This window comes from Rhinatrema bivittatum, chromosome 6 (assembly GCF_901001135.1).
Source record: "Rhinatrema bivittatum chromosome 6, aRhiBiv1.1, whole genome shotgun sequence".
NCBI lineage: Eukaryota > Metazoa > Chordata > Amphibia > Gymnophiona > Rhinatrematidae > Rhinatrema > Rhinatrema bivittatum.
In genome coordinates, this window is record NC_042620.1 from 316,868,029 (window position 1) to 316,885,137 (window position 17,109).

General features: G+C 42.6%; 1 protein-coding gene across 6 annotated transcripts in view; it reads right to left on the reverse strand.

Annotated features, from left to right (window-relative positions):
- LOC115094464 (probable E3 ubiquitin-protein ligase MID2) overlaps nucleotides 1-17,109 on the reverse strand; it is an 839,223-nt gene that overhangs the window by 96,878 nt on the left and 725,236 nt on the right. For all 6 annotated transcript variants that reach the window (XR_003857558.1, XM_029607549.1, XM_029607550.1 and 3 more), the window contains one exon: nucleotides 8,643-8,804. Coding sequence is in view for 5 of the 6 variants with exons in the window: in XM_029607549.1 (XP_029463409.1) it covers nucleotides 8,643-8,804 (162 nt within the window). In the remaining variant the exon portion in view is untranslated. The remainder of the gene's footprint in view (nucleotides 1-8,642; nucleotides 8,805-17,109) is intronic.

Here is a 17,109-nt window from a genome sequence, read left to right on the forward strand (position 1 = left end):
GACTCCCTGTAAGGAACTACGTATGTGTGAGTCTCTCTTGCCTTGAAGCAGTCTTGTAGGTAGAGTCCTAGACCCATGCCAGTGGTGGGTGAGCGAATCCTGGCACGGTCCAGACTATGACTGAGTCCAAAAAGTATATAACAAAGACCAGGCTGAAGCCAGGCAAAGAGAAGACTGACGGCTTGAGGCAAAGGTTATGGCTTGAAACAAGGCTGAGGCCTGAAGCGAAGCTAAAGACTGAAGCAAAGCTGAAGGCTGAGACGATGGAACCAGGCAGAAGCTGAAAAGAAGAACCAGGCTAGAACCGAACGCAGAAACCTGTGACAGTGAAGGCAGGACCCAGGCTAGAAGGCTTGAGCAAGACAGAAGACTGGAACCAGAAGGAGCAGCAACCAGGAGACCTTCTTGCTGAGGTGAAGCTGAGGAATTTAAAGAGCCCTTTTATAGGGTAACTGGCAAGGATGTCATCCAAGAGCACTGTGGGCTTTTCCCGCCACGGGCCCTTTAACTCAGAAGTGTCATGCACACACATGTAGGAGGCAGGAGCAGAGTGGCACAAAGCAGGAATGCCGGGCATGTGTCTGGTGAATAAAGCTACTCGCGGGACCTCCCCGCAAGCAGCAAACATAACAGTACCCCCTTCTCAGGCCTCTTCTCATCAGCTTCTGAGGAGATGAAGGTACCTCTTTACCAACTGGGGCCTCGGGGTTCCAGACATCGGATCCAGGACTTCTTTGGTTTTAAGACTGAACTGAAGAACCATTCAAGGTTCTAGGCTCGGATGAAGACAGAAACTGATCCTGAACTGCAGGCAAGGATCCTTTAGTAGGAGAACAAAGACTTGACTTATAGGTTTCAAGATCATCGTGTTGAATGAGGACAGCTTTTGCTATCTTAGCACTGGCTTCTACCTCCAGGACAACGGACTTCAAAGACTTAGAGCATTCAAACTCATTGCAAGATATCAGAGGTTCAGGTTGCATTTGACAAATAGACTGGAAGAGGATGTACATTGAAGCGGCAAAGCCGGCACGTCAGACAAGGTGGTTCAAAGTGAAGTGGCTGGAGACAAAGGTGAAACAATACAATGTTCTCAGCAGGAGAAACCACGTTGGTCAATCTGTAAGGAATTCCAGTCAATAGATGGTTGATGAAGACTCAGCCAGGGTAGTCCAAGAACAAGAGAGATGGATGCTTTAGCTGAGAAGATGGATCCAGACTGAAGTTGAAGACAGGAACCAGGTTGGAAAGCTTGACAAGACAGGAGCATCAACTAGGAGACCTTCTTGCTGAGGCAAAGCTGAGGATTCTGAAGAGTCCTTTTATAGGGCAATTGGAAAGGATGTCATCCAAGGGCACTGTGGGATTTTTCCCGCCATGGGCCCTTTAACTGCAGGAGCAGTGCATAGGAGGCAGGAGCAACAGTAGCGGCATCTGCCGCACGAAGCAGGAATGCCAGGTCAGTGTCAGTTGAGTAAAGTCACTTGTGGGACACTCCCTCACTGTTTTTTTTTTACTTCAAATGTACTTGAAAAAGGTTTTATTAGTTTTTGCCTTACTGGCAAGCTTCTTCTCATATTGTCTCTTGCAAACCTATACTAACCTTTACTAACTCTCAAAATTAATCCAGAGTCTACAGTTCCAGAACATATACAATTACTGACACATTTGTAAACAAATATTATCCTAACTTGATGAGTTAATTGGACTTTTTTCTGCTGTCATCTACGATGTTATTATGGTCTTTTGAATAGAGGTAACTGTTGTGAATCAAGAGCTGATCACACATAAAAGGCACCTGAGAGCATTAGAGTGCCACTGGAGAAAAAACAATTTGGAATTAAATCGCGGCATTTATTTGAAAGAACTGCATAACTATAGAGAAGAGTCAAATAAACAAAAAATTTCCTCACCAAACAAATTCAGGATGCAGCTAATCAATCGAGAGAATTATTTCATATTTATCCACCAAAGTCCCTACCAGTGACATCCAAATTATACCTAGTGCACAAGAATTTGACTTATTTTTTAGAGAAAAAATAAAAAAATTAACATCTTGTTGCCCCAGTAAAATTGAATTGGATGATGGTGAAGTAACCAGTATTTGGGAATCTTTCTACTTAGTAAGCTCAAAAGAGGTACTTCATTTAATACATAGCCTAAAACCTAACTTTTGTCCTTTATCAAACTGCTCAAATATTTCATTTAAACATCTGGGATTAGAAATCTCATTAATTCTAGGAGAATTAATCAACTGCTCTTTATTGGAAGGTTATGTTCCAACAAACTTGAAAGAAGCTACACTAAGACCTGTACTAAAGAAATCTATAGCTGAACCTAGAGACCTTAATGGTTATCGTCCTATTAGTAACCTTTCTTTCATAGCCGTTATTGGAAAAAACAGCAGTCCTATCTCAGCTCCAAGATTTTTTGGATACCAATCATATTTTAGATGATTATCTATACGGCTTTTGACTGAACTATAATATAGAGACACTATCATTATCCCTTGTAAACACTTTTCGATGAGTGGTAAAGGGTTCTTCCTAGTATTTTTGGATCTAAGCACAGCATTTGATACCATTGACCATTCTATCCTAATCAATCGGCTAGCAAATATTGGGATAGGCGATACAGTGTTGAACTGGTTTTCTTCTTTTTTAAAAGATTGTTCACATTCTGTCCGCATTTCAGGCAATTGCTCTGATAAATTTGAACTTGATACTGGAGTGCCACAGGGGTCAGCACTCTCCCCTCTTCTTTTTAATATCTATATAGCCCCAGTATGCAAAGAATTGGCACAGTTAGATGTGGGCTATTGATTATATGCGGATGACATTCAGTTTTATGTATCAACTGAAGGATCAACTGAATTCACACTGAAGAGGATTACATCTTGCCTGAGGTCCTGAAAGACTGGCTCTTCAAAAACAAGTTACTATTGAATGTATCAAAAACAGAGATCCTACATCTAGTCAGATTTCCCGATCCTAATTTGCCGAGTTTCTTAACACTAGGTGATCAGAAAATTCCGATAGTAAGAGAGGCTAAAAGTTTAGCATTTATAATGGACACCACACTATCATTTAATCCTCAAATCTCAAAGGTCATAAACACATCATACTTTAAATTACAGCTATTAAGGAGATTAAAACCGTATCCAAGTGAGACGGATTTAAGAACTACAATACAGTCTATTGTACTGTCTCCCCTCTTGATTACTGTATCTAGGACTCCCACAAAAATCCTTAAGAGCGCTGCAATTGATACAAAACTCAGGAGATAGGATCATCACAAGGACACTACTGAAGGAACATAATACTCCGATCCTAATTGAGTTACATTTCTTACCAATTTAATGGAGAATTACTTTTAAACAAAAAAGATCGGTCTATCAAATGACTTTTATTAGACTTGCCCGACTCTGGCCGAGTTTTGCTCACACAGGAGCTGCCTCAGGGTCTACTTAGTGCTGTTAATACAGTCGATCCCACAGGTATAACTTAGTCAGGGTTTCATGTAAGCACCAGTTGTGCTAGGCTTCATATCCAAATTGAGCGATGCCATGTGTCAAATCAAAAATCGCAAGAACAGCTCCTCTGGATTAAGATAAACTTTTCAACATCCGACAGGGAACTGCAGCACGTAGTGAAATTTTGATGGGTCATTTGTGAAAGCGGGGATGTTTAAATGTCTTCATGAAGTGTTTCAGCTTAAGCCCGCCAAACATTTAATCAGTTTAAAACATAGTGAACACATTTAAACATCCCCGCTTTCACAAACGACCCGTCAAAATTTCACCATGCGCTGCAGTTCTCTGCCGGATATTGACTTGACACAAGGAAGTGGGCAATCTTATGGTTGAAATGCGTGGCGATATTGCAGACTTGGGACGCCGAGTGGAAGAGACCGAGGATCCCCTAGATGACCAGGCCTCGGACTTAAGAAAATGGCGGTCCAAACAGGAAAAACTATATGAGGCAAATGAAGAACTGGCTAATCGCCTCAAAGACTTAGAGAACAGAACACGCCGAGCAAACTTATGGTGCAGGGGCATACTGGAAGGGGCGGAATTCGGGAATTGTTTCACTGTAATCCAAAGCATTTGTGCAAGCATACTGAAAGAGGGAGAAAGTACAGATGATAACCCCACGATTAAGTTGGAGAGAGTGCACAGATTATTGGGCCCTAACTGCAATAACCAAGCAAGAGATATAATTGCATGCTTTCATGATTTTCCCTTAAGAGAGAAGATAATGCAATATGCTTGACAGCATGCACTGGTGGACTGGTGAGGACTGAAAATTGAGGTATTCCAGGATCCTGCTACTACAATCATAAAGAAGAGAAGAGAATTCTGGGAAATAGTATCAATACTGCGCAATAAGAACCTGAAATATAGACGGATGATCCCATTTGGCCTGAGCTTCACAGTCAATGGAGTGACATCCCGAGTCAAAAAGGTACCGGAGGCTGAAGAGATTCTGACAGCGGCCGGCATATTAGACTCATGGCCAAAACCCATTGGGAAGACACTCAAAGGAGATGAACACCTGGATGACCTACCACAGTGGCAATGGGTGGAGAAAGGAGGTGACGATTAAGGCAACATTCCGGAGGGTCGTCGACATCTAAGGATGAGCAGTGGGACTCGATGAACTTATGGGTATGAGATTTTTTTCTTTGCTTCAAACGCATAGAAGAAGGTTATAATGCATAGAAGATAAGATTAAGATAATGCCAGTAATTGGACTTGTAACAATAATAGGGGAAAGTTCATAGTTAATAATTATTTCACACTGGGTGCGGGATGGAGAGGTGATAACACCCTCTCTATGGAGGGAGCCCACTAGAGTGGAACGTGGTTTACAGGTTGGGGTGGGGGTGAGGCTGGGATGATAGAAGGGGGGGGGGGGGTGGAATGTAGCATTGTGTTTTGAACGTGGACCATAAATCCCAACACTGGGGGCTCCTAGTACACAAAATCAGATCAGGTCTTATTGGGCAAGGGACGCTGTATAGTATTTTCAATGATGGGTTCTCTGCAAATGGCTTGTGGAGGGAGGGGGAGACATAGTTATCAATGGGGAGTGTTAAAATTGTCTCTATAAATACTAAGGGGTTAAATTCCCCAAGGATGCAGAAGTTGTTCCTCCAAGATATGATGTCATTGAAGGTGGATATTATTTTCTGCCAGGAGACACACCTTTCTAAAAGGCAGGAGAAACTGCTATACTCGGCAAAATAACCCCAATGCTTCCATGCCGCAGCTATCATAAAGAAAAAATACTGGGGAGTGGGCATATTACTATCTGCTTCAGTGGTGGCTGATGTTAAAGTGGTCCTACATGATAAAGAGGGGAGATATATCTTAATTCAAATTCAATTCAATGGTTAGTAATATACACTACTTAATTTCTATGCCTCGAATACGGAACAGGACCGCTTTATAGACAAGATCTCCACGATAGCAAGACTGGGCGGAAGGCCAATTAGTAGTAGGAGGGGATTTTGACTAGATATCCCTTTTTAGATAATACTGGCATGGGTTCTGAGGGAGGACGGAAAGGCAGGCAGGCTCTGAAGAATCTCATGGGAGATAGAAACCTCATTGATATTTGGAGATTGGAGAATCCCACAGCACGTAACTTAACTTATTTTTCCCATCCCCATAACACATATTCACACCTGGATTACTTCTTGATAAATCCTTAGTGAGCTCTGTGCAGACCGCTGATATAGGTAACATAACATAGTCCGACCATGCTCATATCTCCCGCTTGCTTCGGGTGACCAACAGGGAAGCAGGGATGCTCTTCTGGCAATTAAACGACTCACTATTGGATGACAAGTCATACACCAACACTTTGACCTTGGAAATTGAAGATTTCCTGGATATTAACGATAATGGGGAGGTACCACCTAGTATTCTTTGGGAGAGTTTGAAAGCCACTGTTAGGGTTAAATTAATAGTCCGGGCTACATTCTTAAGAGAAAGGGAAAAATCCCGTCTGCTATTACTGGAGAAAATTGCGAAGTCAGAATTGAGTCATAAAAGGTCCCCAAAGCCAGATACCTTACAAAAACTTCAGGAGGCTCGGAGAGCTCTAAATGATTTAGATATTGCTAAGATCGCATTTTAGTTAGATCTCCTTAAGCAAAAACATTTTGAATTTGCCAATAAGGCAGGGCGACACTTAGCAAGGAGATTAAAAGAGAAATTTTCCAAAAATCATGTAATGAAAATCAGGGATAATATGGGAAATTTAGTATACACGCAAGCCAAAATCAGCAGGCGATTTAAACAGTTTTATAGGGATTTATATGATTCTGAAAATGAGGCCTCACCTTTGGAGATAACTCAATATCTAGATACCATACACCTCCCATCAGTACCTAAGGATAGTAGATTACAACTGAATGCAGAAATTACATCTTGAAAGTAGAGTAAGTCACTGGGCCTTGATGGCTATACTGCAAAATTCTATAAGAATCTCAGCAGTGTTAGTGCTTCCCTTAATATGTTTAATCATTGAGAAAGGGGGATGCCATTGACACAGCCACCAACACAGCTGGGATCACAGTATTCATCAAAACAGGCAGAAATCACACACTCTGCGGATCATCCCGACCCATTTCCTTGATAAATCTTGACCTGAAAATCGTGACCAAGATATTGGCAGAATTACTAGGGAAGGTGGCACTGCTATTGGTGGCCCCAGATCAATTAGGGTTTATACAGGGCAGACTAGCATTTGATGATGTATGGCGGGTCACTGAGCTGATCTGGGTTTCACAACAACGCCAAATACCAGTAGCTCGATTGGCTGTGGATGCTGAAAAGGCCTTTGATCGAGTCCACTGGCCCTTCCTATTTCAGGTCCTTGTGAAAATGGGTATAGGAGATGATTTTATAACATGGATTCGGAGGCTGTATGAAACACTGAAGGCTCGTATTAAAATCAATGGCTCTTATACTGATCCCTTTGAAGTCAAGAGAGGCACCAGGCAGGACTGCCCCCTATCCCCATTGCTGTTTGCCCTATCATTGGAACCACTGGCAAAAAAGATTCGTAGTAACCATCAGATACAGGGCTTAATGGTGAATAAGGGAGAATACAAGATCACCTTATTTGCATATGATCTCCTATTTACCACTGCACTCCCAGAAACGACCTTGCCAGTACTGTTATCAGAACTGAGATGCTTTGGTAGACTATCAGGGTTTAAGATGAATGAGGATAAATTGGAGTTGCTGAATATGTCTATGGCGCCTGAGGTATTTAATAGAGTTGCTGCGGGACTCCCCTTTAAAATCGCAAACACATCAATAAATTCCTTGGTGTAAAGATAACCCCGCACCTTGATGAACTCTTCCACATTAATTACGAGCCCCTCATTAAGAATATCCTGCAGGACCTAGACAAGTGGAATAGGTTAGAATTCTTGTGGTTGGGAAGAGTGGCAATAATAAAAATGAATATTCTCTCACATTTTTGCTACCTTTTTCAGACATTACCAGTAAAAGTACCCAAGGGGCAATTAGAAATATGGCAAAGAAAACTCTACTTAAAAGGCCTCTTTCTCGTACATGTGTCCTTTTAATGACTGAATTAGTAGCCAAGATGTCATATCAGCTAGCCTGGGAAGGGGACTTGGGTGCTCCACTCGATGATGACACATGGGATCAGTGCCATATGGCCATCAGCCATAGCTCAGTATCTTATGGGTACAAGATCATTTATCGGTGGTACCTGACCCCTGTTAGACTATTTAAAATGTCACTAATCCCTGAAGAGAACTGTTGGAAAGGAGTGGCCATAGGGGCACATTCTTCCATATGTGGTGGGCGTGCCCAAAATTGGGAACGCTCTGGGAAGAGGTGTTGGTTCTCGCAGGAAAGGTACTAGGCATTACCGTACCTAAAGATCCTAAATCGTGCTTATTGAGTATTGACCAAGACGTAGGCTGTCTTACAAACCGGTCTGATCACACAGATAGTGACCGCGACATGTGAAATCGCAGTCTGGTGGAAGAGACAGGAGATACCGACTTTAACTGATGTTATATTAAGGTTGGAGAGAGGGTACTATATGGGCTATCTTACAGCTATACCAAATGATAGATTGTCTGCATTCCAGAAAATATGGGAGCCATATTTAAAGTGGAAAAACGCAGCATAATTACGGCTTAATTAGAGAATAGGGGGAAGGGGGGATTGGGGGGAGTGGAATGGGACGAACGGAGAGGGGGGACTGGAAAATGAACAGAAAAAAATGATATTGATAGTAGCACATTTGTAATAGTACAGTTTAAGAATGTTTATTATATCATTTGATGTTACTCATCATGGCTTGTCATTGTATCTCTTGGATGTTCAATAAAAATTCATACAAAAGACATCAGGAGCCATGGATATAACAGTGGAAGGTCAAAATATTTAATTTTATAGAAAAGTAAAAGCATGCAAAAAGTCTAGGGCCTTTCAGCAGCAGAAACACACTTTCTTATCATTTCTAAGGCAAAAAAAAAAAAGATTTCATGGTTGTGAATTTGCAACAGACAAGATTACACTGCTAAAGAAGAAAGGTGAGTCCTCTCTCCCCAGAACTTGCCCTTTGAGGAGCCAATAAAAAACTCACTGTTTGTTTTGAGCCGTGCTGGCTCGCTGCTCCGGCTGCCAGCCTGGTTTATGGCCTTGACGAGAAAGATGTATCGGGTGCCACTCTGGAGCCCGTGCACCGTGTAATGGTTTTGCTTGATGTTGGGCACAATCATCCAGCTGTCCATGGAGTTGTACAAACCTGCCGTGAGGAAGAACGAGATTTGTGAGCAAATAATAGATGGCTACAGAGCGTCAGATATACTTGTGGAGCTGTTAAGTAAGAGTTCACAGGTCACACATCGTTCAGCCTAATTTATCATCATTCTAAGAGCTGAAAACAGCAGTAAGAGAGCACAGAGGACAATTCATAAGCTGATGGAAAACAGCCTACCAGAGGAAACGATTATTTTTGTTAGAAGCTAAAGAAGGAAATTCTTCATAGGACTGGCAAAATCAACAAATTGAAACAAGATTCCTTGCTCACGAAGAAATGACAAATATTTTATAGGCAGTCTGGCATTTATTTTTCTTTTTAATCTCACTTGTCATGACATTATAAATACTGATGCCTGCCTAATGACAGCAGCAAGAGAAGGTGCAGAGTAATGACTGAATGCTGCCTGACAGCAGGAATAACTGCAGTCTGCCCAACAACAGAAAGCGAAGATACACTGTTAATGACTGAACCCTGACAATCGGAGCAAAAGAAGAAGCACAGTAATAACCAAAGCCTTACTAATATCAGTGAGAAAAGATAGAAAGCAACCAAGCATATAAAGCAATTAGCTGTTGCATGCCTCAATAAAGGATCTTTATTTCAGCACAATACAAAATTATTCAGTTAGGACTGCAGAAAAATCACACTGGACATAAAAAAGTGCCATTAGAAATAGGGATCACTAGCCTTACCCATCAAGTGTTTCATTCTAAACAGCAGCTTCTCAAAAGGGGATTAAATATAGGTTTGGTTTTCAAGACTTCGCCACCTTTTGAAGACATCCAGCAAAGTATCAAGTTATCTGGCCACACAAGACCGGATAACTAAAAAAAAAATCTAACTGCTCACATTCAAACATAGCTGGTTAGGTTCTTTAGTTATTTGTCAACATGTAGCCAGATAACTTTAGGTAAATATATTCAGCAAGTCATTTATTCAGCTGAATTTCTGGGAAAAAGGTGTCCTCTTGCTTGTTTATTGAATACACATTTCTTTATATCACAACAATTAATGTTATGTTACTTTTGTTCCATACTCTAATCAAAATCAGTTCATGATGTACTTATATTTTAATTATTTATATTTACAATCTATTTGATGATGCAATGAACAGAGCAAATGATCAGATAAAAGGAACAACGTTTTGATTCACTCCCAAAAGTGACAGGAATGGTCATTCTCAAAGCCATTTCCACAGGTAAAAACAGTGCTTTACTTGTGTTTTAGAAAACTGCCTGCTCCAAAGAAGTCATTTTCAAAGAGTTAAGAACATAAGAACTTGCTATACTGGGTCAGACTGAGGGTCCATCAAGCCCAGCATCCTCTTTCCATCCAGGTTACAGGTACCCAAACATTAAATAAATCCCACGCTACTAAAGCCGACTTCTCCCCCAGGAACTTTTCCAAACCTTTTTTAAACCCAGCAACACTAAGGAGTACATTTTTAAAAGGAGTGCATGCACATGGATGCGCCGATTTTATAAAATACATTTCCCGCACGTTCATGCATGCTGGATTTTAATGTCTGCGCGTGCAAGTACAGTCAGGTGGGCTCCTTGGTGCGGGGGGGAGGGGGGATTTTAAAAAGCAACGCGCGGCAACACACATAGGGTTTTGATACTTCCCTGTACCCCTACCTAACCTTCCTACCCTTTCCCCTCTCCTCTCCTCTCCTCCCCAAACCCTAACCCCTTCCTAGCTACTCATGATTTTTTTGTTCCTTACTGTTCCCTCTGGAGCAGAAGTAAACTCCACGCGCCGGCCAGCACACACTTCCCGAGGACAGCGGTTAAAGGTACTGTCCCGGCCTGCCCTTCCTGCCCATACCACGCCCCCCCGGGCCGCCCCTTTCAGCAGGCCCGGCACTTCAGCGCGTTACACACATGGCCGGGCCCTTTGTAAAATGTATGCAGCATGCGCAATACCTGGCCACGCTTGTAATCCCCGAAATTTACACACATAGCCCTTTTAAAATCCGGGCTTAACCGACTTAACCACATCCTCCAGCAATGAATTCTAGAGCTTAATGGTATGTTGAGAGAAAAATAATTTTTCCGATTTGTCTTAGCCCACGATTTGTCTTGCCCCACAAATTTGTTACTTGCTTTTGAAGGCATAAATAAACATATGGATAAAGGTGAGCCACTTGATATAGTGTATCTGGATTTCCAGATAGCATTTGACAAAGTCCCTCTTGAGATACTGCTTAGGAAATTTGAAAATCATGGGATAGGTGGCAGTGGATTGCCAGTTGGTTACAAGATAAGAGAGTAGGGCTAAATGGTAAATTTTCCCAATGAAAATAGGTGGAATGCCCCAGGGATCTGTTCTGGGACCGATGCTTTTTAATATATTTATAAATGACCTGGTAAGGGGAACAACAAGTGAGATGATCAAATTTCCCGATGACACAAAATTATTCAAAGTTATCAAATCACAAGAGAATTGAGAGAAATTGCAAGAGGATATTGCAAAACTGGGAGACTGGGCAGACAAATGGCAAATGAAATTTCATGTAGACAAGTGCAAAGTGATGCATTTAGGGAAGAGAAACCCAAATTATAGCTACAAAATGCAAGGTTCCACATTAGGAGTCACAGTTAAAGGATCAGGGTATCATCGTTGAAAATACGTTGAAATCTTCTGCTCAGTATGCAGCACAGCCAAGAATGCTAGGGATTATTAGGAAAAGAATGGAGTATAAAACAGAGAATATCATAATGCCTCTATATCGTTCCATGGTGCGACCTCATCATGAGTATTATGTTCAGCTCTGGTCACCACATCTCAAGAAAGATATAGCAGAATTAGAAAAGGTACAGAGAAGGGCGACCAAGATGATAAAGGGGATGCAACGATTCCTCTATGAAGAAAGGCTAAAGAGGTTAGGACTCTTCAGCTTCGAGAAGAGATGGCTGAGATAGGATATGATAGAGGTCTATAAAATAATGGCTGGAATACATTAATAAACGTTAATAAGTTGTTTACTCTTTCAAAAAGTACAAAGACCAGGGGACCCAATGAAGTTACTGGGTAATACATTTAAAACTAATAAAATATGTTTTTACTCAATGCATAATTAAGCTCTGGAATTTGTTGCTAAGGGATGTGGTGAAAGCTATTAATTAGTATATCTGTGTTTAAAAAAGGTTTGGACAAATTCCTGGAGGAAAGGTCCATTAACAATTATTAAGGGAGAGTTGCAGAAATCCACTGCTTACTCTTGGGATAAGCAGCTTGGAATCTATTTACTCCTTAGGATCCTGCCAGGTTCTTGTAGCCTGGATTGGCCACTGTTGGAAACAGGATACTGGGCTTGATGGATCCTTGGTCTGACCCAGTATGGCAAGCCTTATGTTCTTATGTAAATGTGCTACTTGCTAACTTCGTGGAGTGACTCCTAGTCCTTGTATTATCTGAAAGAGTAAATAATAGGGATGTGAATCGTTTTCCATATCGTCTTAACGATAGAAATCGTGTGGCAGGGCAAGAAAATCGTCTTAGGCACGATTTTTTAGTTAAAAAATCGTTAAAAATCGTTTTTTCCGATTAGTGCGCACTAACGGGAGTTAGTGCGCACTAACTGGGAGTTAGTGCGCACTAACTGAAAATGATACAATTTGACACTTTTCAGGTCAGTTAAGGTCAGTTTAGGAATGAATATGTATTCCTATTGGCTGCCCTCTTATTTATTCATGTTACCAAGTTTCCTACTGACAGTATATGGGGGATGGGAAATGGAAACAGTTGGTAGCTTGACAAAACAAGTAATGTGATCAGTCAATGTGACTAGAACTTGTGCCCTAACCCTGATACCAGGGGTATTGTGATCTTCCTGCACACAGTGCCCTATCCCTATTAATACCAGGAGTGTTGTGATCTTCCTGCACACAGTGCCCTATCCCTAATACCAGGGGTGTTGTGATCTTCCTGCACACAGTGCCCTATTCCTGATACTGGGGGTGTTGTGATCTTCCTGCACACAGTGCCCTATTCCTGATACCGGGGGTGTTGTGATCTTCTTGCACACATCCCGGTATCAGGGATAGGGCACTGCATGCAGGAAGATCACAACACTCCTGGTATTAATAGGGATAGGGCACTGCATGCAGGAAGATCACAACACTCCTGGTATTAATAGGGATAGGGCACTGCATGCAGGAAGATCACAACACCCCTGGTATCAGGGATAGGGCACTGTGTGCAGGAAGATCACAATACCCCGGAGGAGTGAGGGTCAGGCAGCTCCCCCCTGTCTGTGAAGCCAGCCTCTCACTAGTAATGCAGGGAGGGAGCTGTCTCAGACTTCACCATCCTCCCCCCCCCCCTCACCCACACACCATTCACTAGCTGGGACATGGGGGAAGTCAGGAGTGAGGGTCAGGCAGCTCCCCCCTGTCTGTGAAGCCAGCCTCTCACTAGTAATGCAGGGAGGGAGCTGTCTCAGACTTCACCATCCTCCCCCCCCCCCACCCACACACCATTCACTAGCTGGGACATGGGGGAAGTCAGGAGTGAGGGTCAGGCAGCTCCCCCCTGTCTGTGAAGCCAGCCTCTCACTAGTAATGCAGGGAGGGAGCTGTCTCAGACTTCACCATCCTCCCCCCCCCCGCCTCACCCACACACCATTCACTAGCTGGGACATGGGGGAAGTCAGGAGTGAGGGTCAGGCAGCTCCCCCCTGTCTGTGAAGCCAGCCTCTCACTAGTAATGCAGGGAGGGAGCTGTCTCAGACTTCACCATCCTCCCCTCCCCCTCACCCACACACCATTCACTAGCTGGGACATGGGGGAAGTCAGGAGTGAGGGTCAGGCAGCTCCCCCCTGTCTGTGAAGCCAGCCTCTCACTAGTAATGCAGGGAGGGAGCTGTCTCAGACTTCACCATCCACCCCCCCCCCCCTCACCCACACACCATTCACTAGCTGGGACATGGGGGAAGTCAGGAGTGAGGGTCAGGCAGCTCCCCCCTGTCTGTGAAGCCAGCCTCTCACTAGTAATGCAGGGAGGGAGCTGTCTCAGACTTCACCATCCTCCCCCCCCCCTCACCCACACACCATTCACTAGCTGGGACATGGGGGAAGTCAGGAGTGAGGGTCAGGCAGCTCCCCCCTGTCTGTGAAGCCAGCCTCTCACTAGTAATGCAGGGAGGGAGCTGTCTCAGACTTCACCATCCTCCCCCCCCCCCCTCACCCACACACCATTCACTAGCTGGGACATGGGGGAAGTCAGGAGTGAGGGTCAGGCAGCTCCCCCCCTGTCTGTGAAGCCAGCCTCTCACTAGTAATGCAGGGAGGGAGCTGTCTCAGACTTCACCATCCTCCCCCCCCCCCTCACCCACACACCATTCACTAGCTGGGACATGGGGGAAGTCAGGAGTGAGGGTCAGGCAGCTCCCCCCTGTCTGTGAAGCCAGCCTCTCACTAGTAATGCAGGGAGGGAGCTGTCTCAGACTGGTATCAGGGTTAGGGCACTGTGTGCAGGAAGATCACAACACTCCTGGTATTAATAGGGATAGGGCACTGTAAGAGATGACTGTAGTAGATTGAATAAAGATCTGATGTTTCTGCTCTCCTCACACCAAACAAAAACAACACACAAGCAGAGAAGCCCTTCTTACAAAGCTGAGCTAGTGAGTTAAGTAGGAGGAAAAGTAAACATACTGGTGCCAGTGTGGCTACTTAAAAAATACACTTACCAACAATCAATTACATATATTTGAACTGTGTACAGTTCCAGCCAGGACCACCTTTCTAAAATGCACAGTGATTGGCAAATTCAACATGCACTAGCATTTCAGGTGCCTGCTAACAAAAATAATAAACAAACAAGTTCTAGTCAGGTGAGTGCTGATCATTACATTACTTTTTTTGTCAAGCTTCCAACTGTTTCCATTTCACATCCCCCCAACCATATTGGTAACATCAATAGATAAGAGCACAGCCAGCCAATAGGAATACATACATACATATTCATTCCTAAGTGACCTTTACTGACCTGGGAAGTGTGAACACTTTGTTTCATTTTCTGTTGGTGTTCGTTAGTTTCCAGTTCCATTTCCCATCCCCCCAACCATCACCTCAGTGGTAACCTTGGTAACATCAATAGATAAGAGGGCAGCCAGCCAATAGGAACACATATTCATTCCTAACTGACCTTCAGTGACCTGGAAAGTGTTTATTTGTATCATTTTCAGTTAGTGCGCACTAAATCGAGTTAGTGCGCACTAATGGGGAGTTAGTGCGCACTAACTCGAGTTAGTGCGCACTAACACGATTTAACGATTTTTAACGATAAATCGTTAGAATTTCTATTGTATCGTGTTCTATAACGATTTAAGACGATATAAACATTATCGGACGATAATTTTAATCGTTGAAAAACGATTCACATCCCTAGTAAATAACCGATTATCTGAAAGTTATATGGGTGTGGCATAAATATAATTATTATATACATGTACATATAGCATGCGTAAGCATTTATGCAATTTTATAAACCTCGAGAGTACATGTGTATTTTCAATGTTACACAAATATTAACAGGGATCAAAGGGGTGATAAAGGGCGTGGTTCAGAAGTAAACGTACAAGTTACTATTTTGAAAGTGGTATATGCACATATATTACCGAACTTGTCCCTACTTTTACACCCGCTAATTGACTCATGAAATTGAAATCAGATTTGTCTTTTGTCTGCAGTTTTTGGGTGGGAGGTCTGAGTGCACTGGTAGGGGGTTCAGGGTGAAATGCTGGAAGTCCTAAGATGGGCTGGTGAAGATTTGGGTGAAATGGTGAAGGTCTGGGCAAACCAGTGATTCCAAGTACGCATGCAAGTATGCATTTTCAGGAGTGGAGCATGCACATGCCTTTTAAAATGTCTGACTCCACTCATGGAGGCAAGCATTTTAAAAGGCAATTTCTGGGTTATTACATACAAATTGTTACAATTATTACATGCCTAAAATATACATGAGTAAATTTAGAAAATGAGTGGAGCAGAGATTCCCAAACCTATCCTGGAGGACCCCCATCCCGTCAGGATTTCAGGTTATCCACAATGAATATACATGAGATAAAATGTGCATGCTATGTAAGCCATGCATGCAAATTTATCTCATGCATATTCATTGTAGATATCCTGAAAACCAAACTGGGTGGAGGTCCTTCAGAGCAGATTATACATGAATACTAAAACATCCGTGCATGCTATTGGGGCAAAAATACATGATATTCTGTAAACTGTGTTGCTCTCCCCCCCCCCCCCCCCCCAGTTTATAAAATACTACGATAAAACTCTGCACACCCACTTATGTGCAAAAATGGTATACCGCGGACAATTTTGAAAGTTGTGTTCTATATGCAGTTAAAAATATGCATGTAGGCCTCTATGTGCATAATTTTATGTATGGTGAGCAGAGGTGGGATTGGGCATATTAAATGTGTGTGGTAACTTTTTTCCATGATAATTTTCAAAGGTAAAATGCACACATGCTTTCCCTTTCAGACTGCCTGATTCACTAAGCTTTTCAGGCCCTAAATTAGCATAAAGCCACTAGGTTGAAAAGTACTTAAAGACTTTGCAACAGTGCAGGTGGTTTTAAAATGAACACAGTAAAGGACAATTTTCAAAGTCATCTAGCCAAGATTAATGCCCTGCCTAGCTAAAAATACATGTGGGCTTCCACAATGCGTACAATTTTAGCCAGATTGTGAGGCGGTGTTCCTGAAGGCATGTTCAGGTCAGGGGAGGGAAATAATGCGTGTACCTGACCTTTTCAAGGCTATGCTTGCTATTTTACCCTCCTCAGTTGTGTGCACCAAACAAGTGAAAATCTGCATAGAGTACAGAGACTAAAAGTGCCCCCACACACTAGATAGTTTATTTGAACACTTTTAAGAGTTAACAGATTTTGTTTCCTTGGTAATAAAATATCCAATCTCTTTCTTCTTATTGTTCTAATCAGAGCTCAGTCTAGCACCTTAAATTTAGTATTCACAGTGACCTAATCATGAATACATGAACACAGAATAGCTATTGTTTAATCAGATTTCGTAATGGCTTGTATGCATTCCTAATAATTCCTATTAGTTCCTTCTACATACAGAGCCCACAAATACACCAGGCATCTTAAGTGCCATCTCAATTCAAAAAGAATTTATACCAAATTTGCCCCCTATATATTCTGATATGAACAAAGTGTACCCACAAATGAGATCACAACTATTGCTCTTCCCACAATGATAACTTTCTTTAGATTTAGGAAATGACAACTCAGACCATTACTGCCA